General features: G+C 42.2%; 1 protein-coding gene across 3 annotated transcripts; it reads left to right on the top strand.

Moving 5' to 3' along the window:
• The first annotated feature begins 4,019 nt into the window (after positions 1-4,019).
• LOC123606672 (retinitis pigmentosa 9 protein-like) lies at positions 4,020-22,444 on the top strand. Of its 3 annotated transcripts, XM_045495264.1 has the most exons (7): positions 4,151-4,261; positions 5,187-5,388; positions 9,001-9,078; positions 15,494-15,524; positions 16,624-16,753; positions 21,033-21,094; positions 21,805-22,444. In XM_045495264.1, the coding sequence occupies exons 2-7, from the start codon at positions 5,280-5,282 to the stop codon at positions 22,001-22,003; spliced, it is 609 nt and encodes a 202-aa protein (XP_045351220.1). In that variant the 5' UTR covers positions 4,151-4,261; positions 5,187-5,279; the 3' UTR covers positions 22,004-22,444. The 3 variants fall into 3 exon arrangements, with proteins under 3 accessions (XP_045351219.1, XP_045351218.1, XP_045351220.1); XM_045495263.1 differs by lacking the exons at positions 5,187-5,388; positions 9,001-9,078 and adding an exon at positions 19,066-19,157 and having other exon boundaries at positions 4,020-4,261; XM_045495262.1 differs by lacking the exons at positions 5,187-5,388; positions 9,001-9,078 and adding an exon at positions 19,066-19,157 and having other exon boundaries at positions 4,059-5,134.
• Positions 22,445-24,290: the final 1,846 nt, after the last annotated feature.

The following is a 24,290-nucleotide window of genomic DNA, read 5'->3' as shown; positions in this document are numbered from 1 at the left end:
CTCTTTGTGAATGACCTGTAGAAGCCTGCTGAATGATGAGAAACATGTTGTCAGGTCATCTCCACTGCCCCACTAGACACATAAGTGATGTCACCTTAGACCAACCAAGCCCCGCAGAGCTGGGATCCATCAAGCCAACCCAAAGCAGAACTGCCCACCCAACAGACATTATTTTTTAAATTTTTTTACTGTTTATTTATTTTTGAGAGAGAGAGAGACAACATGAGTGGGGGAGGGGCAGAGAGACAGGGAGAGATAGAACATAAAGCAGGCTCCAGGCTCTGAGCTGTCCGGGGCTTGAACTCACAAGCTGTGAGATCATGACCTGAGCCGAAGTCGGACGCTTAACCAACTGAGCCACCCAGGTGCCCCCAGATATTATTTTTTAAACCTCATACATGTTAGAGACATGAAGAACTATACCCATCACCAAGACCAATTATTTATTGAGCTAATTGCTCAACTTTTTGCTTTCACTCATAGAGCAAAATTAATTTTGAAAGATAATACCTAGCTTATTTATGTATGATGCACTCTGATATTTCTTTCTATTCTTTTCTGTTTTATTTCATAGTTTACAATATCACTGGCAACTCCCTAAATTGATTTCACAATCCTCTAATGACTCTTGACCCAAAGTTTGAACAACATGAATATAGGATTTAGCAGTCCAAATAAATGTTTCTGGAATGAATGAATGTCATAAAGGCAGATTTGGCACATCAACACCTGCAGAATATGTGTAGCATCACACAGTGTGGTACCAGATGGTAGCTAAAGAAATGTCTAAAATTCAAATATGATAATCACTTCTTCGAATTTTATTTTCTTCATTACCTTCCTACCATACTTACTTTGAGATCCAGGTCCTTCCCAAGGTCTAAAAGACCTGGACAATCTCATCCTGTCTACCTCTCCAGTCTCATTTCATGGCTCTTCTTGCTCCCCAGGCTCCAGCCCCACACTGGCCTTCTCTCTCAGTTTCTTCTGTACATGAAGCCTCTTTTCCACAGGCTATTCTTCTGCCTCTTGGGATGCTTTCCTTTCTTTGCTCCACCACTTCCTACAAATCCTTTAAGCCTCTGTTGATATGCCCCTTCCCCTGGGAAGACTTCCTGTACCACCACCAGAATAGATACCCCCATATATCTCCATAGAACAGATCATAATTGAAATTTTAATATGTGGGTAATTGTCAATTCAACATTTTTCTTATATAAGCTTCACAAAGGCAAAGACTGCTTTCTCCCCTACACTCAGAACATTATTTACATAGCAGGTCTAATTTACTGTTGATAAATGAATAAATGAATGTTTTTTGAAATTCTTATTAGCTCTTTCCTCCACCTTTGTAACTTCACAGCTTCTGGCACTCTCCAGAGTTCAGACAACTCCACAGTGCATACCAGAGATGAATCTGAGTGGCTCGCACCAACCGAATGACTGGAATTATTCCTTCCCTCCTGAGGTGACTTTGCTGCTGGCCAAACTTGGATGCCTGATGCCTATGACCTATGGGTGGGTTCTTGCTCAGGAGGTTCCATGGGCCCTGATATTGTCAGGATCCTGGAAAGCTCACCACAAACATTGACTAGATGTGCTCAAACATGCGGAATCACACTAGTAGCAGGGGCTTTCCACACAAGCCGGGACCAGGGACTCCACTTTTCAAATGACTGAGTGACTGAGTACCCTCACCTTTCATGTGGGAGAACTATAAGAAGTTGCTGTAAAATGTAAGAAGGAAACTTTATGTTTCTAAATAATGAATTATACTACCATTATATTTCTTTATTATCAGGACATGCAGGTTGGTTTTTTTTAATAGGCATCACACCCAGCATAGAGTGCAAAGGGGGGGGGGGGGGCAGCAGGGTGGGGGGAACTTGAACTCAAGACCATAAGATCAAGTCATTCACTTAACCAACTGAGCCACCCAGGTACCCCTATCCATGTTCATTTTAAAAACTAACTTTGTGGGGCACCTGGGTGGCTCAGTCGGTTAAGCAGCTGACTTCGGCTCAGGTCATGATCTCGCAGTCAGTGAGTTCAAGCCCCGCGTCGGGCTCTGTGCTGACAGCTCAGAGCCTGGAGCCTGTTTCAGATTCTGTGTGTCTCTCTCTCTGACCCTCCCCCATTCATGCTCTGTCTCTCTCTGTCTCAAAAATAAATAAACGTTAAAAAATTAAAAAAAAAAAAACAAAAAACTAACTTTGTGGGGTGCCTGCGTGGCTCAGTCAGTTAAGCATCTGACTTCGGCTCAGGTCATGATCTCACCGTTTGTGAGTTCAAACCCTGCATCAGGCTCTCCACTCTCGGCGCAGAGCCTGCTTTGGGTCCTCTGTCTCTCTCCCCACGTCCTGCTCCCATCTGCTCACATTCTCTCTCAAAAAGTAAACATTAGGGGTGGCTGAGTGGCTCAGTCAGTTAAGCGTCTGACTTTGGCTCAGGTCATGATCTCGTGGTCTGTGAGTTCAAGCCCTGTGTCGGGCTCTGTGCTGACAGCTCAGAGCCTGGAGCCTGCTTTGGTTTCTGTATTTCCCTCCCTTTCTGCCCCTCCCCCATTCATTATTTCTCTCTCTCTCTCTCTCTCTCTCTGTCAAAAATAAACATTAAAAAAATTTTAAAGTAAACATTAAAAAAATAAAAACTAACTTCGCAAACATTGTTTCTGACAATTTTTAGTCATAGACAATAGAATCCACTCTAGCTGATTTAAACAAAAACTAGTTTCAAGGCAATCAAGTAGTTCATCAAACCCAGAAAACCAGATTCTAACACCTCACACACAAGGTATTTCAGGGCACTTACTGGTTCAGGCAACTTGCATCAACCACTAGATTGGTTAATGCACCAGTTCTTTCCTCTCAGAGGAGAATCTAATTTCCAAGTTCTAAGACATACCAGTGTTAATATTCTGTTTCTGTTCATAGCCTTTATATGTTCATTCATTTTGACTTTGTCTAATAAATCCAAAGGGGCTCCTCATATTTTTTAAGTATTAACTATATTGAACACCACGTTTGAGGGAAATACTCCCTATGCTGTTTTTACTTCCTCTGTGGTTTTTTCCATTAAAGCTAAAACAATTACCATAACTTCACATATCAGACACATTTTCAAAATGCAATCTAGTTAAGCACTTAACACTTTGCATCCTGGTTCCAGGAATTACTTCTGCATCCTTGGGCCTGTTATTTAACTCTGGGCCTTTTTAAAATTTGTTTATTTATTTTTGAGAGAGAGAATGAGTGGAGGAAGGGTGGAGAAAGAGAGAGAGAATCCTAAGGCAGCTCCCTGCTGTCAGCACAAAGCCTAGTGGGCTGGGGGAGGGCTGGGGAGGGTTGGGGGGTCTCAGGCACCAGGAGCCCACGACCTGAGTGGAAATCAACAGTAGGATGTGTAAAGGACTGAGCCACCCAGGCGCCCCTAAACTTCCTTATCTACACAATAAGGTAACGTAATACATAAGGGTAATTAACAGCACTGAGTAAGCTTTTAAAAATTAAATCAACTCTTAACGGTTTAAATCAATAACCACAACATAAAAAGCGCTCAGTATATACAGCTTTTTTGTCCAGCACCCAAAAGTTATCTAAATAAACTGTACGCTATGTTTTCACCATGCTCCGGAAAATTAGAGAATTTCTATGGAGAGTCTTGCTTTCTTCAAAGCTGTTTGAATCCCAGCACCACGTAGCAGCAGCGCTCATAGTCTAATCCCACCCGGGACTACAAAATCACTTCGTACCCGCACCCAGGGTCCCGGGGGCGGGGCTTGCCGGCTGCCCCGCAGGCCTCCTCCGCCCGCCTGGCCGCCACCGCCAGGGGACGCGCGCCGAACTCCGACACCGGTCGGCCAGGAAGCGGGCTCAGGGAGCTCCGAGCGCCGACTTGGGGCCGCGGCCCGGGGAGGTGGCCGGCGGGCCTGGCGGGAGGCGGGGACCGGGAGGCCTCGGCGGAGACGGAGGGCGCTGCCCGGGCGGACGGCGGGAGGGGGCGCTGCGGGGCCGGCCCGGGCGCGGCGCGGAGGAAGTGCCGTCTTCGCTGCCTCGGCCGCCTCAGGCGCCTCAGGCGCGCCGCGGGTCGCCTCAGCCGCGCGGGCCGCGATGTCTTCCCGGCCCGGGCGTGACGACGCGCGAGCCGGAGGCGCGCGGCGGCCGCGGGAGTCGGCCGAGCAGGAGCTGCAGCGGCGCCGAGAGCAGAAGCGGCGGCGGCACGACGCGCAGCAGCTGCAGCAGCTCAAGCACCTGGAGTCCTTGTGAGTCCGCGCCGCCCGCGCTCCTCCGCGAGGCGTGCGGTCGGGGTGGCTCGGCGCCGCGGGGGCGCGTGAGGCTGGGTCCCCGGGGGACCCGGGCGCGGGCAGCGGGACCCCGGCCAAGCCGGCCGCCAGTTCCGGCCCCGCGCGGCGCGGCCACCCGACTTCCAGTGGCGCCTCCGCGGGGAGGGAAGGGCCGTTCCCCCCGCGTGCCGAGCGGCCGGGACCGGCAGGGGAAGCGCGGGTTCTAGTCCCCCGCGCGAGGTCGGCGTGCTGCCGCCGCTCGGCGGGGCGGGTGCGGCGGATCCGGCGGCACTTAGTAAGCGCTTGGGCGCGATTTGGGGACTGAATGTGCGGCCAAGTGCAGTGAGCGCTGCGGTCGTGCCCTTTCACGGTGTCGGTTCCGAGGGCCCCCGGTGGACCGGGTCAAATCCGTATTCTCTTCATCTGCTGCGAAGGAGAGACGAGAACCAGCCGTCCTGTACCGTTCGTGCGGCCCGGAGGGGAGGGCCGGAGAATGGGGTGACGGACTGTCCCTGAAAATTCCGAAGGTGGCTGTCAGATGGAAGAGCGTGGAGACTTGTTCTCTTTAGTCCTGAGGATTTTGAGCAGCATGAAGGGTGGGGGCTACGAAGAGGCCGGTTCCAGCTGAGCAGAAAGAATGAGGACCGGGGTCTCCCGTTCCTACTGGTCAGCGTGGCCTGACTTCAACAGGCCCCGTGCAAGGCCAGCTCCAGCGGGTTCGAGGAGAGTGCCCATGGCTGTGGGAGAAGGGCAGGTTGTAGAGGAGATGGAAACATCAGGCGGGACGTGCATTTATGGCCTTTCGGTGCTTTTCTGTGATTGTCACTCTGTAACGAGCTCCAGAAGGCAAACGTAAGTTTGCTGTTCCCTGAGTTATTCAATAAATGACACGTTTTTCTTTCAGGCACTTCTGTTACCTGTACTAAGATGATCATGTAAAGAAAAGTCTTCAAAGGAGTCAAATCCTTTGTAATTAACCTGGGAGCTTTGACACAAAATGCCTTGCATTATTGGAGGCTGGCCAGCTGTTTTCATCGTGACCCTTGAGCTGATTTTCACCTTAGTAAGGCAGTGGTTGCAGGATACAGGCCCTGTATTGTTAGCAGGTACAGTCCTGGCCTCTTCTTGCCCTCAGTGGCCCTGTCCTGTGCACCGCAGATTTTCAAAATTCTTTGCCTAGAATAAGCTTGAGTTTAGCAGGGCTAAGTTAAACATTGTCTTTAACTGTGGGATACCAGTTCCTGGTTAACACCATACATTTATTTTGTAACTCACAAAGCACCCGTAGACATTGGAGAGACTATAATCTCCTTTTGCAGATGAGGAAATGCAGGTTCAGGAGTTAAGTAACCTGATCAAGGATACACTGACCTGTAAACTAGCAAAACCAAAGAGAAACCCAGGCATCTGATACCCAGATTGGTTGGATTTTTCCACTTCAGGGATTTAAACCTTCTGGACTGTTGCCGTATTTGGTTTGGCTAGTTTAGAGACTTGTTTGCTTTTAAGTCAAAATGTTTAGGGTAATACTTTAATTTAAACAGCACATAGTACTAAAAGACTGAATTCAAGAAACAGTGGTTTGCATCCCTGTTCTGTAGTCACCCACACATTCCCAGCACCAAGGTTTCAACAAGGAAACTTAGTTTTTTCTTCTGGGACTTAACTAATTTCTCAATGATATGCTTATACTGCCCTTTTAGATTGAACAATAGACATTACCTATAAACCTAATGTCACATAAATGAGGGTTTAGTTCTCTTTCCCTACCCTTCTTGTATCCATCCTTCCAATATAGTTTCATTATAATTTTTGTTCAATCAGTATTGGTTCAGTTGGTATTAGCATTATTATAACTATTCAGTATTGTCCACTTGTTTTTTAATTTTTTTATGTTTATTTTTGAGAGTGAGAGAGCACGAGCGGGGGAGGGGCAGAGAAAGAGGGAGACACAGAATCCGAAGCAGGCTCCAGGCTCTGAGCTGACAGCACAGAGCCAGACACGGAGCTCTAAATCATGAACCATGAAATCATGACCTGAGCTGAAGTATGAAGCTTAACTGACCAAGCCACCCAGGCACCCCAATATTGTTTACTTTTTAGCCAAATGGTATTCTGTGATTTCTTTAGCTATCTAGTACAACTATATTTTTTAACTAGTTAATTAGAGCCTCAATTTTTTTCATTTGCTTAATTTCTTATTCTCGTCTGCTAATTTTATTCCAAAGGCTCTAAAAGCTGAAGGTACTTTTTCTCCATGCTCCTATATATCGGACAATCTGATATGGTTTATCAGGTTTATTTTTAAAACCTAAAATCTTCCTTCTACTTTCCTCCAGTACACTCTGGTTGCTTTCTAGACCTGGTGTACAACTGCCCTCATCAGTCTCCTGTCTTGGATCCCATTCCTCCTGGACCCCATGTCTTCCTCTTTCTCTCTTTAGCTCATTTTGTTGAAATACATTATATAACTTCCTACAAAAAGTGCATTAGGGGTAAATTTGTTGAGTCTTTACATATCTGAAAATGTCTTTATGCTACCCTCAAACATGATAGGTAGTTTGGCTAGGTATAGAATTCTAGGCTAGAAAAATTTACACTTGGTTTCAAAGGTGATATGCTACCATTTCCTAGCTCCCAGTATTGCTGAGAAATTTGATGTCACTCTGATTCCCTTTCTTTTATAAGGAACTTGTTCTACCTCCCCCACCTTTGCAAGCTTTAAAGAATTCTTTATTTGTAGTATTTTGCTGTTTCATGATGTGAAATTTTTCTCACTGGATTTCAGATTTTTCTTTCTAGATACTTTGTGGGTGTTTAATATACATACGTAAACTCTGTTTTAATTTCCTTACCACCATTTTGTTTTTTCTTACTCTAAGACTTCTGTGATCCTCTTTTCACTCTTATTTTCTGTCTTTTCATCCTATAAAATTTATCTTCCTATCCTTCCACCATTGCACTTTTTTTTAAGTTTCAATTTTTAACTTTAAAGAACTTATCCTGAGAATTCTATTTTTCATAGCATCCTGTTGTTTGATCAGTAACAAATCTGTCATCTTTGAGGATACTCATTTTTGTTTGTTTTCTTCTCCTTTTGTCTGTGTCTTCTTTGCCTTTTCCTGTGATTTTTTTCACTTAGAGGTTTTTTCCTAATGTGTAGGGATCCTTGGATCTCCCCCATTAAGAGTGAGGCATTATAAAGCTATTTTGAAAGGAGCAGTTGAGAGAGAGGGAGAATGCAAAGGTGCTGGTTTACTGACTGGTAAGTCTCACCATAGTGATATCAGACTGTGATCTGCCTTTTACATGGGGAGACACCCACGTATCAGGAGGTAGAGGGTTTCTGAGGCCTGTTCAGCTTGTCCAAAGAACCCTTCATTCTCAGGCTTGGGTGCCAGAAATATGCCTGCCTGCAAGTGTCCTGAATTGGAATGGAGAAGGAGGGGGCTTTGATTCCAGAGTTCATTTTTCATCTAGTGCTCACCCTCACTCCCATTCTGAGCTATGCCAGTGTTCTCATCTGGGCCTCTCCAGTTAAGTTTCACAGGGGACTACACCTGCAGTCTCTCTCAAGGGTGAGGGCACACAGAGTCTCCTGGCTGTGGGGCACGAGAACACTGGTGGTTTCAACCACTCAGTGTTCATATTCCTAACCCTTGTCTTCCAAAGCTTATAACTTCTTCCAGCTAAAGAAGTCAGTCCCTTTCTTCCACTTTCCATGGTCTTCCCAGCTTTGTCTCAAAATTGTTCAATGCTAGTATCTCCTCTCAAGATTTTTTTGTGGCTGCTTACCTTTTTTATTTCTTTACTGTCATTTTTTTAAAAGAGTGCGGAGGGGCGCCTGGGTGGCTCAGTCAGTTAAGTGTCTGACTTTGGCTCAGGTCATGATCTTGCAATCTGTGAGTTCAAGCCCCGCATCAGGCTCTGTGCTGACAGCTCAGAGCCTGGAGCCTGTTTCAGATTCTGTGTTTCCCTCTCTCTCTGACCCTCCGCCATTCATACTCTGTCTCTCTCTGTCTCAAAAATGAATAAACGTTAAAAATTTAAATAAATAAATAAATAAATAAATAAATAAATAAATAAATAAAAGAGTGTGGAAAAGGAAGGCAAACAAGCAAGTTGGCTGGCCAGCCACATTAAATGGGAAGCTCCATAGTGGTTTTTTACAAATTGAATTCAAATTCGTTTACCCCCTGGTATTCCCTCTCTAGTTCCCTTTCCACTCCTCTAATCAGTTTCTTACACTTGACCTTACCTTTTTTTACCCTTTCACCAAACCTGCCAGGACCCCAAGGGCATTTGAGTCTTCCACCCTGTGCTCTAACCCATGCTCCAGCTGTATTACTCAAGTGTCCGTTGTCTGCTGGACATAACAGAATAGAGATTCTGTAGGTATATGGTAGTTTCATTTCTGCCTTCCACACCATAGGAACAAGCTGTGGGAACACCTGGAATTGAGTATGCTTACATGAAGGACTCTTCCAAAAGAAATCCTATGCCAGCACTCAGAAATACAAGACTATTTTTAAGTACTTGGCAAAATAAAGATTTCTTTCTCCATACCCAGTTGGGAAGATGAAGTTTTTCCTCTCTTATCTAAATTTAGCCTTCACACTGCTCAGAGAAACTTATTACAATCTGAATGATATAATAGCAAGGCTTCACAGATGGTACAAAATAATGGGCCTCCACCAACTTTTTTTTTTTTTCCTCAGGATTAACTATAAAGAGTGCAGACTTCTTAACTGTTACAGCACAGAAGCCAACCTACACAATAAACACTCCTATTCCAGGTCTGGTTTTTTGTTTGTTTGTTAAGTAATATCTACACCCAACGTGGAGCTTAGGGCTAAAACTCACAATCCCAAGATCAAGAGTCATATGCTTATTGACTGAGCTAGTCAGATGCCCCCACATCTGTTATTTTTAAATATTACTTTAGATTTTGAGAAACATTGTGTTTTTTTAATTTTTTTATTTTTTAAAAATTTTTTTAATCTTTATTTATTTTTGAGAGAGAAAGACAGAGTGCAAGTGGGGGAGGAACAGAGAGAGGGAGATACAGAATCCAAAGCAGGCTCCAGGATCCGAGCTGTCAGCATAGAGCCTGACGTGGGGCTCGAACTCACCACAAGATCATGACCTGAGCCAAAGTCGGACGCTTAACCCACCAAGCCACCCAGGTGCCCCAGAAATATTGTTTTAACGTGTTACATAAAATAATGAATTGTGCAGCCCTAGGAAAAAACATCAACCACATTCCTTTAAATTTGGAGAAACAGTTGTAAAATGGACTTTTTAAGACTACTTTTTTGGTGTAGTGTTCAACTGTTGGAATCATTGAAGGGAAATGTTGCTAATAACAGATTGCAAAATGTGTAGTCAGTTTCATCACACTCCTTTTCCACTTATGCAAAAGCATTTACATATTTTCCAGGAATGTGGATTTTACTTTGGCCATCTGTTATTTGTACACCTCCTATGGCAAAAGAAAATATTGTTGGATTACTGGGTATTTATGTAAATGTTACCTCCTCCCTTCCAAGCTCCCTTAAGTCCCAATCCATAAGGGATAGATAGCATTAATGTTTCTAATGAATGGCTGCTGATGGGACTGTATCACCTGCTTAATTCAGGCAAATTTCCATTATACTTGCTAAGAGAATCCTGGGCATATGACATGTCACAGCTTTCCACCAGAAAATATTTTAAGTATTTGCTCTGGAAATACCATATCTAAAAAGTTAATTCTGTTTATACCCAGTCATTTACCATGTAATCTTCAGGGACTAAGTCCTCCTCTGAGTCCTCTAAGTCCTCCCTTTAGAAAAGCTTTGGGTTAATGATGGTGAGGATGAGAGCAGAGAAGCCTCCATCCCAATCTTATTTGGAAGCATCCAGAGATGAAGTCAAAGGGAAGTTTTCCTTGCTATAACAATTCATGGCATTTCTCATTCTTAATCTGCTGCGAAGGAAAAAACATTCCTGTTTTCCTTTTATACATTCATATTACACTCACAGCACTAGTCTGTGTGGGAGTTTTCCAGCACCACCAAGAAATTCTCCTATTCTCAGAGGACACCAAGTAAATGTCTTATAAATTTAATTCAGACACTGCCTACCTGGAGTCAGCATCAGAACCCCCAGGTTAAGGGTTCAGTCTCACAAGACTGCTCCCTTCCACACACTTTAGATGCCACTCACAAGTCGAGGTTGCTACTAACCCATCGGCTGTGAAGCGGAGGTTCCCCCAACACCCTCCTCCGGTTTGGTTAATTTGCCAGAGTAGTTCTTAGCACTCAGGAATACACTGCCTTTACTCGATTACTGATTTATCATAAAAGGTTATAACTCAGGAGCAGCTAGATGGAACAGATACATAGGGTAAGGTGTATGGAAAGGGGCATGGAGCTTCCATGTCCTCTCCAGGTACACCCCACCTCCATGTGTTACCTTGAAGCTCTCTGAACTCCATTATTGGGGGGTTTTATAGAAACTTCATAACATAGGCATGATTGTTTAATCAATGGCCATTGGTGATTAATTCAGTCTCCCTAGAGGTAAGGCTGAAAGTTCCAATTCTCTAATCACAGAATCCATTCCCCTGGCAACCAGTCCTCATCTTTAGGAGCTTTGTCACCTCCGTTAATATAAACAGTTTGGTTGAAAGGGGCTTGTTATGACTAACAAAAGAAACTTTTCACCTTTATAGTTTTGGACCTATTTCAGGAACTAGGAACAAAACTAAACATAAGATGCTCCTATAACCTTTATATAGGAAATTACAAGTCTTATTATAAGCCATAATATAACATCCACCACAGTTGTTTTCTTTCACATCTTAAGAGAAGGGCCAAAGAAAAAGCATTTCACTTTTCCCTTGGTCAATTCTCCCTAACCCCTGTAACCTCTGATATTCACCCTGTTCTGAAGGATCTTTATTTTTTCTTAATGTTTTATTTATTTTTGAGAGAGAGAGAGCGAGCGAGCAAGCACACGTAGGGGAGGGGCAGAGAGAGAGGGAGACACAGAATCCAAAGCAGGCTCCAGGCTCTGAGCTGTCAGCACAGAGCCTGACACGGGGCTCAAACTCACAAATCATGAGATCATGACCTGAGCTGAAGTCAGACACTTAACTGACTGAGCCACCCAGGTGCCCCTGTTCTGAAGGATCTTTAAAGTTGGTGCATAAGAAGAGGGTCAGGATAAAGAAAACATTAAATCATTAAGTGTTTCTATACTTTGCAGCCATTCTGAAGTATTAAAATGAGTCCTTCCCTGGAGATTTACAACATTAATGTACAGATCTGAGCTAAAATCTTTATGTATTACTCCTTATAGAAAAGGTACAAATCCCTTTAAGAGCTTGAGATGCTCTTTGAGTACACAGACACCCAGCCTCAGAATTTGCTTCCTCTTTCTCAGGCTTCTGGGTCTCTCTCAGTTCAGCCCCTGGCCAGAAATAAGGAGCGCCTCCCCAGTCCATGCAGCTGAGCACAGGCAGGGTATGTTTTCCACTGGTGATTCCTGGTCTGCAAACCAGATGATGAAAGCTTATCCTTACTAAAATCCATGATTAAAAACCCTATAGCTCTGTTTCCCATTAACTTGGTATATATGTCAGGGCGTGGCTCAAATGTTGCCTTGTAACTTGACATTTCCCCTCACAAACTCCTTAGAATTATCTGCCTCCACATGGATGTTCCTAGCATCAACAACCAAGCGCGTATACATTTAATATCTGCACACACTCAACCTGATCCCTGCCGCAGAGAGAGTGTGAGGTCATTGTCCTTGTTACTACCTCCCACAGCCTCATGGTATTTTGCTTTGGGGAGGAGAGTGTTGTCAAAACCTAGGGAAGTATGGCATGTAAATTTTACCACAAATAAGGATAAATAAGCAATGTGGGGGGAAATTTTTAGGGAAAACTGGATTCACAATAGTATCTATGCCTAAATCAAATTGTACTGAAGCTCTGAATTTAAAGTGTTACTGGAGTCTTCTGTTTTCCAGTGATAAACATGGTGCTAGACTGATTACTGGATTCAGCTAAACATGTACTGATAGTCATATACAGGTGAGCACATGGACTCTGGGCTGTGTGCCCTTGCACAATTTATTTAACCCAGGAACAGTTATTAATACAGGAGATACACTGCTGGCCCAGAACAGTGGCTGCAACTCAGTGAAAGAATGCCGAATGTCACGAGGTCTGGATGATTGTCCCAATTCAGCTGCTTACTGCTTAGTGTTCAGTTGTTGGAATCAATGAGGGAAAATGTTGGAATTGATACTGAAAAAACTGAGAGTCAGAGTCCCTGGCCTGCCCTTTTCTTATGTGATTTTATCAAGAAAGTTTAATAACTATAATAAGGCATGTTTTATGAGCCTCACAGGACATGACGATAGACTTGGCTGAATGCTGATGTACCACCTGCATGGAGAAAAGGCAGTGATCCCTGAAGCCAGATATGGAAGAGGAGTCTCTGAGTCTCATGGCTTTAGAATCTACTCGACAATGAAAAAGAATGAAATCTTGCCATTCGTAACAATGTGGATGGAACTGAAGGCTGTTATACTAAGTGAAATAAGTCCATCAGAAAAAGATATATGTTTTCACTCATATGTGGAATTTGAGAAACTTGACAGAAGACCATAGGGGAAAGGAAGGAAAAATAAGTTACAGAGAGGGAAGCAAACCATAAGAGATTCTTAAATACAGAGAACTGAGGGATCATGGGGGTGGGAGGTTGGGGTGGGGGCAGGGAAAATGGGAGGTGGCCATTGAGGAAGGCACTTGTTGGGATGAGCACTGGGTATTGTATGTAAGTGATAAATCACAGGAATCTACTCCCGAAGCCAAGACTACATTGTATATTAGCTAACTTGACAATAAATTATTTTTAAAAAGAAAGGCAGTAAACCCAGCTGGGGATGCTGTCTGGGAAGTCCACTGTCAGGTTGATGCCCACCTCCACTTAGAAGCAGCTGGCAAATCCTTACAAAGCTACAGATCTACACAAAGATGTGAAGTCTGACTTGGGATGGCCAGGTTTCTCTACTGGTCCACATCTTGGTCTTTGTGATGCGAGTGCTCTAGTCTTGACCTGCCTCATGAGACTGCTGAGAGCAACTTGCTTTCAACAGAAGGAGCCACCACTGCAAAGTGCCTTTTACATACGTGCTGTGACATATTCACCCATGAGGAAATGGAGGCTCTGAAGGGTTAAATAACTTGTCCCAAAGTACACAGCAGTGAGAATGAGTCCATTCAAACCAAAAATTTTTTTACCTGTATTAAAGAACAAAAATTCATCCTAGTAAATTTGAAAATCTAATTTGTTTTATTAATTGATTCATGAATCCAGCAGCATCTCATCTAGCAAGTAGAGAGGTGCTCCAAAGAGTTGTACAAAATGGAACATTTCTATAAGTAGGGTGGTGAATGAAGTTATTAGCAAAAGAAAAGAAACAATTGTTCCAGGCAAAGTCACTTTGCCTTAGTTGGAAGAGCAGGGAGTTTTATCCTTCAAATTACCTCATCTTTCTCTTGGGGGGTAGGAGGGCCCATATGACAGATTAGTTTATTGGTACTGATCAGAAAATTACTGCTGAAGGTGAAGACTACATTTATGGGTGAGGTTGAAACTGTAACTAGAGTCTGTATTAAGGCCCAGTTTGGTGACCTGGCCTAACTGGCTCCATTTTGGGCCTGTGGTTTTCTTTTTAACACCTCCATAGGCCACTCACACTGATCTTGAACTAAAAAATGTTCTACCTGCAATGTGGGGGTTTTCTACTCAAAAAAACCAAACCTCTCCATCAAGACAGTTGCACAGTTATACAGAGAATCAAGTAACTTTTAGGGTCAAAACACAATTTTGATTGATTGATTGATTGATTGCATAAGCTGCGGGGAGAGGGGCAGAGGGAGAGAGAGAGTCTTAAGCAGGCTCCATGCTCAGTGTAGAGCCCAACATGGGGCTCGATACCACTGCCCAGGGATCATGACCTGAGCTAAAATCAAGACTCAGACACTCAACTGACTAAGCCACTCAGACGCCTCTCAAATCACAACTCTCAAATCACAGCCTATTGCCCAGATGCCCTCTCAAAATATTATTTATAGAGTCATTGACAAGACCTAAGGTGTTCAGTTGTCCCACATGATTTTCTAGTTGCTGCTTTTTTGTAGAGGGAAGGGGGTGTGTCCAGTGTGTTTGATAGCCAGTTGTGTGACAGTACTTAAAACTCAACGTGATTATACCTAAAAATAATATTATATGCCAATTGTATCTCAATCTAAAAAATAATTGTTTAAATGAACACAAGCATTTGGTGCTGATTTTCCAGATTTGGAATCCAGAACCCTTTTAGGGCACTTCGGCAGAGTGATAGGAAGTGAAAATGAATTGGGAGCATAGACATGATGCGTATGTACCCTTAGGACCCTTGGGAGTCTGTGAGCTCCAAGGGAACATACATTCCCACACATCATACATCTGCTTGCTCTAGCAGCATTCAGTAAAGAATGTCGTCCAGGCACCATGCAGGGGTCCTACACCCCGAGTCCAGTGAGGTCAGTACGGGCACAGAGGGCTGTCAGAACTGAGGAATGGATGGCTCACTCTGCGGGCAGGGTGAGTGGGCAGGATTTGAACTGAGAGCTGCAGGGAAATGGGAAAGGAAGCCTCTAGGACAGATCACCATCGCCTCCATCCCCTGCAACAGGCCCTTCCCTCCAGTTTTGTTCCTGCCCCCCTGCACTGCCTCCATCCAGGTTAGAACAGATTCCTCAGCCTTCCCCACATGAGCCTCCATGCTGAGTAAGTGGAAGTTATGGTAGGTAAATAACCTGACAACCGTGACAGTCTGGAAGCATGATTAGCTCTTGGGTCTTCCCACACATTTCTCCTGCAATCTCTTGCTTTCTCTTCTTCGAAAATTCATTGTGCTCAGACACCAAGTTAATTACCATTTCAGTGAATTTTAGTTTTAGATCTCTGCAGGATGTGGTGTAGCATCAGTTTACTTATATAAGATCTGACTGCTGGGCATATTTTACTAACTGCTTTAGATCTAATGTAGTTTTAAGGTTTTACTAAAGATATTCTTTTCATTTTGACCTCTAGTTGCTTTTTGCTCATCAAAACGTATTGTGTTCCTGTTAACATGATTGATGGCAGTTTTTCTTTTCCTTTCTAGTTATGAAAAACCTCCTCCGGGGCTTATCAAGGTCAGTGTGAAGTTTGTACCTTTGGTTATTCTCTCAGACATATTTGACTCAGTGCTCAGACTCAGTAACTTGTATGAAAAACTGTTATATAAGGTTTGGAACATCTTTTTTCATAACCCTGCTTCTCCCTGCAGATGCCAGTCAGTCCATACACTTTGGGCTTTGTGTCTCCAGCCTGTGTCTTTGTAGAAATGTAATCAACCGTGTGACTGTTCCTAAGAAACGGTGGCAGGCCCACGTGTTCCTCAGCGATCGGTCCCCTTCTCTGTCTCCTGCTGTGGCTGCATCTTCTCACCGCTCTGCTCCATCTCTGACTCACTCACTGCTGGTTTCCTGAGTGTCAGCTCAGAGAACAGTAGTCTGTGTGGAGACTGGAAGCTCCTCTAGTCCAGCCCCTGGTGCAAGACTTAGAGGACTCATTAGAGGCCAGAGCAACTTTCTGCTTGCTCCCTTTCAATGAAAAGATTTTTAGAAAACCTTCTTTCATTATAAATTTAATATCCACATGAACTGAAAAAAATCAGAAGGTAAAAAAATATAAATGTAATACCTGAATTGTGTATTGAAATTACACAATTACACAATTGAAATTACACAATTGAAGTTATTTGGTGATGAGAGCACATGTCAAATATAGCATGTATGAGATTGTAAAACATGACAAGTGATCTCCATGGTATAATAATTTTTTTAATTTTAACAGGTTATTTTTATTATTTCAGGAAATCTTTTTTAATTCTATACTTTGTCTCATTCCACAAGGCTTTTAAGTTAGCAGAAAAGTTTGTAATCTTAGAATCTAATTTTTGTGATCTAGAGTCAGAATTTGGAGCTCAAAGCATTCCTATGTGAACAATAACTAGTAATATTTCTCTAAGAATAGCTATATCATTTTCATGATATAATTCTTCTGATATGTTTATTTCTGGTTTTTCTGTCAGGTATAATTTGTCTTTCTTTCTAGTACTGGAGAGGGTAACAGGATGACATGGGCATGTCCAGCCCATGTGAAAGCCAGGCAGTGCTGTGTTCTGAAGCAGGTAGGAGAGAATTCCAGTGCTCTTTTGCCACGTCGTGTACATGTTGTTTCCTTTTTTAGGAAGATGAGACTAAGCCGGAAGACTGTATACCAGATGTACCAGGCAACGAACATGCCAGGGAATTTCTGGCTCACGCACCAACTAAAGGACTTTGGATGCCACTCGGGAAAGAAGTCAAAGTTATGCAGTGTGAGTATGGGAGAGTTTCAGGTAACACTCCTCAGCACACACAAGTTATATATTACGACTTACAAAGTGTGTTTACTTTTTTTTTTTTTTTTTCCCCTCACCAAGCCCTGTTTAGCCAAGGCATGATCTCCGTTTCATAGTTAAGGAAGCCGAGCTGCGTAGGTTAGTGAGTGTCTGAGTTAAGAGGCAGAGCAGGGCTTTGACTCCAGGGCTTCTGACTCCCAAGGTCAGTGGTTGCCCACAGGACCGTAGCTGCCTTTGGAGTACACTCCTTGGTAATATTCAAGTAACAGAAAGGATATTCCGTTGTAGAAATGTCACAAGGGACAAGGGATGCATTGGAGGGCAGGTCCCTTTGGGTCTTGCCTCAGTGATTTGCCCCCTTCTCCCCCCAATCAGTGATGTTAAGGTTTCATCCATGTGACCTGAGAGGAGCTACAGCCACAAGGGGGGGGTCCAGAGCAGGAGTGCTGTGTGTGCACGCCCCCACCCCACCAGAGCCGCAACACCTTCATCCAGCTTAAGTGGTATTTGGTATTTGAAGAAAGGGTACTGCTGCCGTTTAAAGACGTTTGTTTGTACAAAGATTCTTCATGTACATAATTAAAAATAGCAGTTCCTAGGGGCGCCTGGTTGGCTCAGTTTGTTAAGCATCCAACTTCAGCTCAGGTCATGATGGTCCGTGAGTTCAAGCTCTGTGTCGGGCTCTGTGCTGACAGCTCAGAGCCTGGAGCCTGCTTCGGATTCTGGGTGTCCCTCTCTCTCTGACCCTCCCCCGTTCATGCTCTGTCTCTCTCTGTTTCAAAAATAAATAAACATTAAAAAAAAATTTTTTTAAACACTTAAAAAAATAAAAATAGAGAAAACTGTTTGAATACAACAAATATCTTTAAAAAAAAAAAAAATAGCAGTTCCTAGTTCCTTGCCCCATTCACCTCATCCTAAAGGTAACCTTGTAAACCTCTTTTAAGATTATTTGGGGGGGGCGCCTGGCTGGCTTAGTCAAAGGAGCATGTGACTCTTGATCTCAGGGTTGTGAGTTTGAGATCCATATGGGGTGTAGATTACTTAAATAAAATTTAAATATTTTCAAGTTTATCTGTATGTATCTAAATTATACAATTATATTCCTGCCTTTTGATTTTTCAGGTTTCTTCATTATCTGTTGACTTCTTACTACAGAAGAATTTTGTTTTGTTTTGAGAGAGAGGGCACAAGTGAGTGAGGGGGCAGAAGAGAGAGGGAGAGAAAGTGGGGCTCACCCAAAGTGGGGCTAGAGCTCACCTGATGAGCTTCCTAGATTGATTTTCTAATTTCTGATCTTTCCTGTCCTATTTTTTTTTTCTGCTTTCTAGACTATTTCATCAACATATCTTCCAGTCCTTCAGTTAAGATTTCTTTTTCAATTCCAAAAGCTGTGATTTTCTTCTATGATTTTTTTAATTCTGTTCTTGCAATATGTTTTCTAAGGATATTAATTTTTTCTTCTCATTATGTTTTTATTTCTTCCAAATTGGTCTTTTTTTTTTTTTTTTTTTTTTGCATCCTTGTCTTTCATTCATGAAGAGGCTCTCAGGTGACTTAAACAGAAATTTATTGTCTCACAGTTCTGGAGGCTATCAGTCTGAAATCCAGGTGTGAGAAGTGTTGATTCCTTCTGAAGGCTGTGAGGGAAGGATCTGTCCCAAACCTAGGGATCTAAAGATCCTATCTCGCAATGAGGTCATATTCTGAAGTACAAGCGGTTAGAACATTCAACATAATGGGGGGACAGGGTGGAGGGAGCAATACCGTTCAAGCCATAACACACTATTAAAACAAAATCACACTTTGCTTTTAGCACAGGATTGCTTAGTAACTACTTGGCTCATTTGTGTTTGTTTGTTTGTTTACATTTTATTTTATATTTAAGAGAGAGAGACAGAGCATGAGCAGTGGAGGGGCAGAGAGACAGAGACAGAATCTGAAGCAGGCTCCAGGCTCCAAGCTATCAGCACAGAGCCTGACTCGGAGCTCAAACTCATGAGCAGTGAGATCATGACCTGAGCCGAAGTCAGACGCTTAACCGACTGAGCCACCCAGGCGCCCCTACTTGGCTCATTTCTAAAACCCAAGATTAAAGAAAGGATGCTTGAGGAAGCAATTGTTTTCTCTCAGTTTTCTGGTATCTTACATGGTTCATCCACTAATTGCATTAGCTTTGGAAATTGGAATCTAATGAAAAATATCTTTAGTATGATCTAATGATACTTTATCTTAATTAGGTAAAACTGCTTTATCTTACAGAAATATATCCCTTTTCTTTCTTTTAGGTTGGCGTTGTAAACGGTACGGTCACCGAACAGGCGACAAAGAATGCCCTTTCTTTATCAAAGGCAACCAAAAGTTAGAACAGTTCAGAGTAGTAAGTAAAACTCTTGAGTTTCAATTTACATTTACCAGAGATGAGGAATGTCAAGTGACTCAGGCAGTTACCAGTGAACTGGAGGTTAACATAAAATATATTCCCAGAGCCTTTTGGCCAAAATATATAGTGTTAACTACATCTCTGTTAAACTGAATTTGTGTGATAGATTAGTTCATTAACAAAAACTTAACTTTTGTTAAAACGTTATTTGCTTATGCCTTGGGAACACTGATTTCTTTTTCCAAAAGACACTGTTATGTATTCAGTCACTTTTTACTTATATTTAAAAAATCTTGTTTCATAACTAAAATCATCATTCTAGTTTCCCAGTCTTTGTCTAAAGATTAAATATCTTTCTATTATAAAGTAGAAGTGTGTTTATAAGTGATATATCCTCTTTACATAACAGTAAAATAAATCTGTCGTTTCCCCACTTTATTTTACACTCACCTCCAACGATTAATTCACCAGTCAGTTTCAGTCAATTCAGCTGTGCTGTTATCAGATAGATTGGGATTATCTCCATATATCAAACTAGGGTCCACAAACATTTGCCAGGGATTTTAAGACATTTAAAAATTGTGCTTTCATTTAAAAAATTTGAAGAAAATATTCTGGATACATCAACGCTACCTAGAATGACAATTTTTACAATTCCTATAACAGATAAATTGGTCATAACTCTCAAAAAATGAACAAATTCATTTATTTTTAATTCAGAAACCCAAATTCTAAGGATAGGTCCTAAGGGTATGACAAAAATCAATATATACAAATTTTTATTAATGTATAAGGGATTATTTAGAATTATTTATATGACTGAAAAATAGACTAAAGAAAAATAGGAAACAACTGCAGTGGCCAGCACATCAACATAAGTACTGTAACATAGAAGTCATATAGCTTTTAAGAATCATGTTTTAGAAATATGTGTAGTATCATAGGAATATGCTCATGAAGACATAAGTGAGAAAGAGGTGCCTGGCTGGCTCAGTTGGAAGAGCGTGCCACTCTTGATCTTAGAGTTGTAGGTTTGAGTCCCACGTTGGGTGTAAAGGTTACTTAAAAATAAAATCTTAGTGAAAAAGAGAATAGAGTTGTATATATAATATGATTATAATTTTTTGTAAATTATGAATGATGACTGGAACAACCACATTAAAATGTTAGCAGTGGATATCTCTGGATGGTACAAATATAGACATTTTTAGCTTCTTTTTTTATCTTAAATATGTAAAACTTTTACTAGGTATTTTTAAAGATATTTGACATACCACAAAGTTCAGTCTATGTGTAGTCATATTCTAAGCAAGTACTTTTTAATTACACAAATGTTACAAGAATACATTTGCTTTAACTAAATTGACATTTTACATTAGGGCTTTTCACAATTGATTTTTCAAAAGCAGTATTGCGTCTCTACAGAGTGAATATGCATTAAGTAGCTTGATAAGTATACTTCTACAGTTCTTTTTGGGCATATACATATGTTTTTGTGCACCTATAAATGAATCATTCTTACATATCGTTTTCCAACTTATTTTAATATCTCTTGATCATCTGTCCTCATAGAATTACCTCAATACTTCTAACTTTGAGTAATATTTAATAATGAATCTTCCATGGTTTATATCCTTAAAAAGGCTATTCAGATTATATTTTATCAAATTGTATTTGTATAATTGAAAAATCTTTTTTGTAACTTCCACAAGTTTGAAGTGATGGTGACCCTTAAGAAGGATTAGAAAATTTTAAATATAAAATTACACCAAACAGGAAAAAAAAAAACTGGTTTCAGTGAAATATGAATTTAATTTTACTTTAACAGTCCACAAAGCCCTAATCCAACCTTACCCTTCTCTAATCCTCAAGGCACATGAAGATCCTATGTATGATATCATACGAGAGAATAAAAGACATGAAAAGGACATAAGGTGAGGTGGTCCTGGTGATAACAATACCCTCTTACATAAAGTTGGAAACACCCATTCTGGTATTAGATGAGTGGTTTGGTAAATATGGTACTTTAATGTAGTTGTGATATATGTGGAAGGCAGGAGAAATCACTGGAAAGGCCAGTGTGTGGGGAATGAGCAGGCCAGCCTTGTTCTATCTGGGTTGGCTTAAAGCAGTGGGCTTGGCCCAGCCTGCTCATACTACTGATAGTTGATGTTGGCAACCAACCGTAGTTTAGTTTATCTTCTCCAGTGTCTTTAAGGGTCTGAGCTATTGTGAAAAATGATCCTTAGACATGAACAAAGATAGGGTGAAGAAACGGGAGAGTTTGTTTTTCCCAAAACTGGTGACGCCGAGTAATAATTGTTTTGAGGAGGTAGATTACTTGAGCAGTTGGGGGCGGTGAGTAAGGAAAGTAGGCATCTGTTAGAAGTTCTGTGGTAAGGACTGGAGAAACATGCAGAAATATTTAGGACAATGAAAAGAACACAGAATGGCTCATATACTGGTTACAGTCCTGTCAAACAGGCACGGACGTGGACAAGAATGGGGAAGACATGCACAAATAAGTACCGTCTTTCGCAAGGTGGTTATTCATGACATTTTTTACCCTCACTGCTGCTCTCACATATCTTTATCTACAATTTTTTTAAGTTAAATATGGTTCTTTGGTCAAACTTCTGTTTAGGATACAGCAGTTAAAACAGTTACTGGAGGATTCCACCTCCGATGAAGATGGGAGCAGTTCCAGCTCCTCAGAATGTAAAGAGAAACACAAGAAAAAGAAGAAGAAAGAAAAGCATAAGAAAAGGAAAAAAGAAAAGAAGAAGAAGAAAAAACGAAAGCATAAGTCTTCCAAGTCGAATGAGAGTTCAGACTCGGACTAAGACTTGACCTATTCCATGTTCTCCTCTCAAAAATCAGACACTGTGGCCCCAGACCGGAGGGTGTGGAATCGGGGAGGACTTGGAGACCCCAAGAGAGCAGGGCATTCGGTGTCACGCGTGTGAATTCTTACCTGCCTTCCAGCGAAGACGTGACCCCCGGAGGGTGAGTTGTGTCTTCCCTGGTGCTGGCTCTGGACAGCGGCTGATTTCAGGCAGGAAAGCGTTGTTCATTGTCTTCCTCCCACTGATCCCTGCAGTTTGTGATTCTTTCCAGCTGCCTCTGCCAGGGGGGTGAGACTGAGGGAATGAGTCTCTGAGGAAGCTCCAGGTGCTGCAGCAGCCTTCCCTTCCCCCCAGGAGCATTCCCAGAATTCCCAGAGACTCCAGCGTGGCTTTTCTCTGTTGTCGAGGGTAATAAAAGCTCATTATTTATTTTTTAAATGTAGTAACTTTTTATTTCTTAATAATGCATGCATGTGCTCCAAATTTAAAAGGTACATAAGGTTTTTAATCATGGAAATTCTTCCTTCTTTTCTCCCCCAGCTACCCATTTCCCTTCCCCAAAGGGTACAGTTTTACAAGGTGCTTGTTTAGTCTTCCAGAAGTATTTTATATATCACAAATATAGGGCTTTTTTTTTTACACGAATGACATACACACTCATCTGTACATTGGTTTTTTTTTAACAGTATAAAACAGATTGTTTTAATCTGTTTAATCTCTTTTGGCATTGCTGCACCAAAAGGTGTGTGTATAATCATCTGAGATGGTTTATTAATTGATGAGGAAGGGTTCCTTGTAACAGCAATGAAAAATCTTGCGTGGCTACATTGTATTTCACGTGTTTAAATCTTACTAAGTCCCAAGATTTTTCCCAGAGTCATTGAATCAGAAAATTTTTAAGAATATAGGGGAATTATTATATGGGGTCAGCTACTCACATCCCAAAATACATCCCACACTTCCTTCATCTTCCTGTTGGTTAAGCACAACCTACCTGTGCTCCTCTGTCTTTGTGCCATAGCAAAAGCAGCTCAGCCCATCATGGTGGTGCCTGCAGCCAAGGGAGAGTAAATCTTGTTTTTTACTGAGCCATATGGAGATAGAACTTGCTCACAGGCATCCCTCCCTCTTCAGCAGGGGCTGTTGCGGTTTTCAGGGCCCCAGTAACTCTTCTCCCATTTCTGAGTCTTTCCCTGGAGGTTGAGAACAGCCAATCCAGTCCCAGAATGGACCCATTTCCTACTCATCAATAAATGCTCCCAATCTTGGCCTTGGAATAGTAGTACCTCAATAACACATTGGTCCAGATTAGAATCAGCCAGCTAAGGCTTGTTATTTTTGAAAATTCTAAGGCCAGTTAATTCAGGCATCCTTTACATTTATCCTTGGCATCCTAGGTCAGCATGCAGAACATAGGCCATTTGTCCTTTCCCATATATCTCAGTGTTTCCTACCAGTCTCATACTCTTCTTCTAGGAATTTCTTACTGTCCCTTGGGAATCCTATTCACCATAAAAGCACTTTTTTTTAAAATTTTTTTTTTAACGTTTATTTATTTTTGAGACAGAGAGAGACAGAGCATGAATGGGGGAGGGTCAGAGAGAGAGGGAGACAGAATCTGAAACAGGGTCCAAGCTCTGAGCAGTCAGCACAGAGCCCGACGCGGGGCTTGAACTCACGGACCACGAGATCATGACCTGACCCGAAGTCGGATGCTCAACCAACTGAGCCACCCAGGCGCCCCTAAAAGCACTCTTAATATGAAAGACTACGTCAATGATTCTCAAGCCTTGGGGCATCAATACCTACTGCAGTGCTTGTTAAAACACAGATTCCTATGCTCCCAGACTTCCAGAGTTTCTAATTCAGTAGGTTTGTGGTTAACCTGGGAATTTTCCTAATAAGACCCCTAATGATGCTAATACTGTTGGTCTGAGAACCACACTTGGGGAACCACTGCTCCATATCTTTAACCTCTTAATGAAACCTTCCTCCACTTCTTGCTATAACTGGAAGTCGGGCCATCTCCTACAACCCTTGCAAGGTAACTACCGTCCCTACTCCTTCACTCTGGTTTTGTCTGTCTTTTGTTTCTGGCCTAGATCCCAGAGTCCATCACTTAAGCCTGTCATCTCCCTTGACCTGTGGTCCTTTTGCCCAGCTTTCTCAGAAAGACCACAAACCTCTTCTGCATCTATACCCAGACTACTAGAGAAAAATCACATAGCTCTGTAGATTGGTACCCCCACAAATTCATCATCTTCAAACTCAACTGAGCCCATAA

This window comes from Leopardus geoffroyi, chromosome A2 (genome assembly GCF_018350155.1).
Source record: "Leopardus geoffroyi isolate Oge1 chromosome A2, O.geoffroyi_Oge1_pat1.0, whole genome shotgun sequence".
Classification (NCBI taxonomy): Eukaryota; Metazoa; Chordata; class Mammalia; order Carnivora; family Felidae; genus Leopardus; species Leopardus geoffroyi.
Note: the sequence above shows the minus strand (reverse complement) of the source record. Positions and strands in the feature narration are given on the sequence as shown.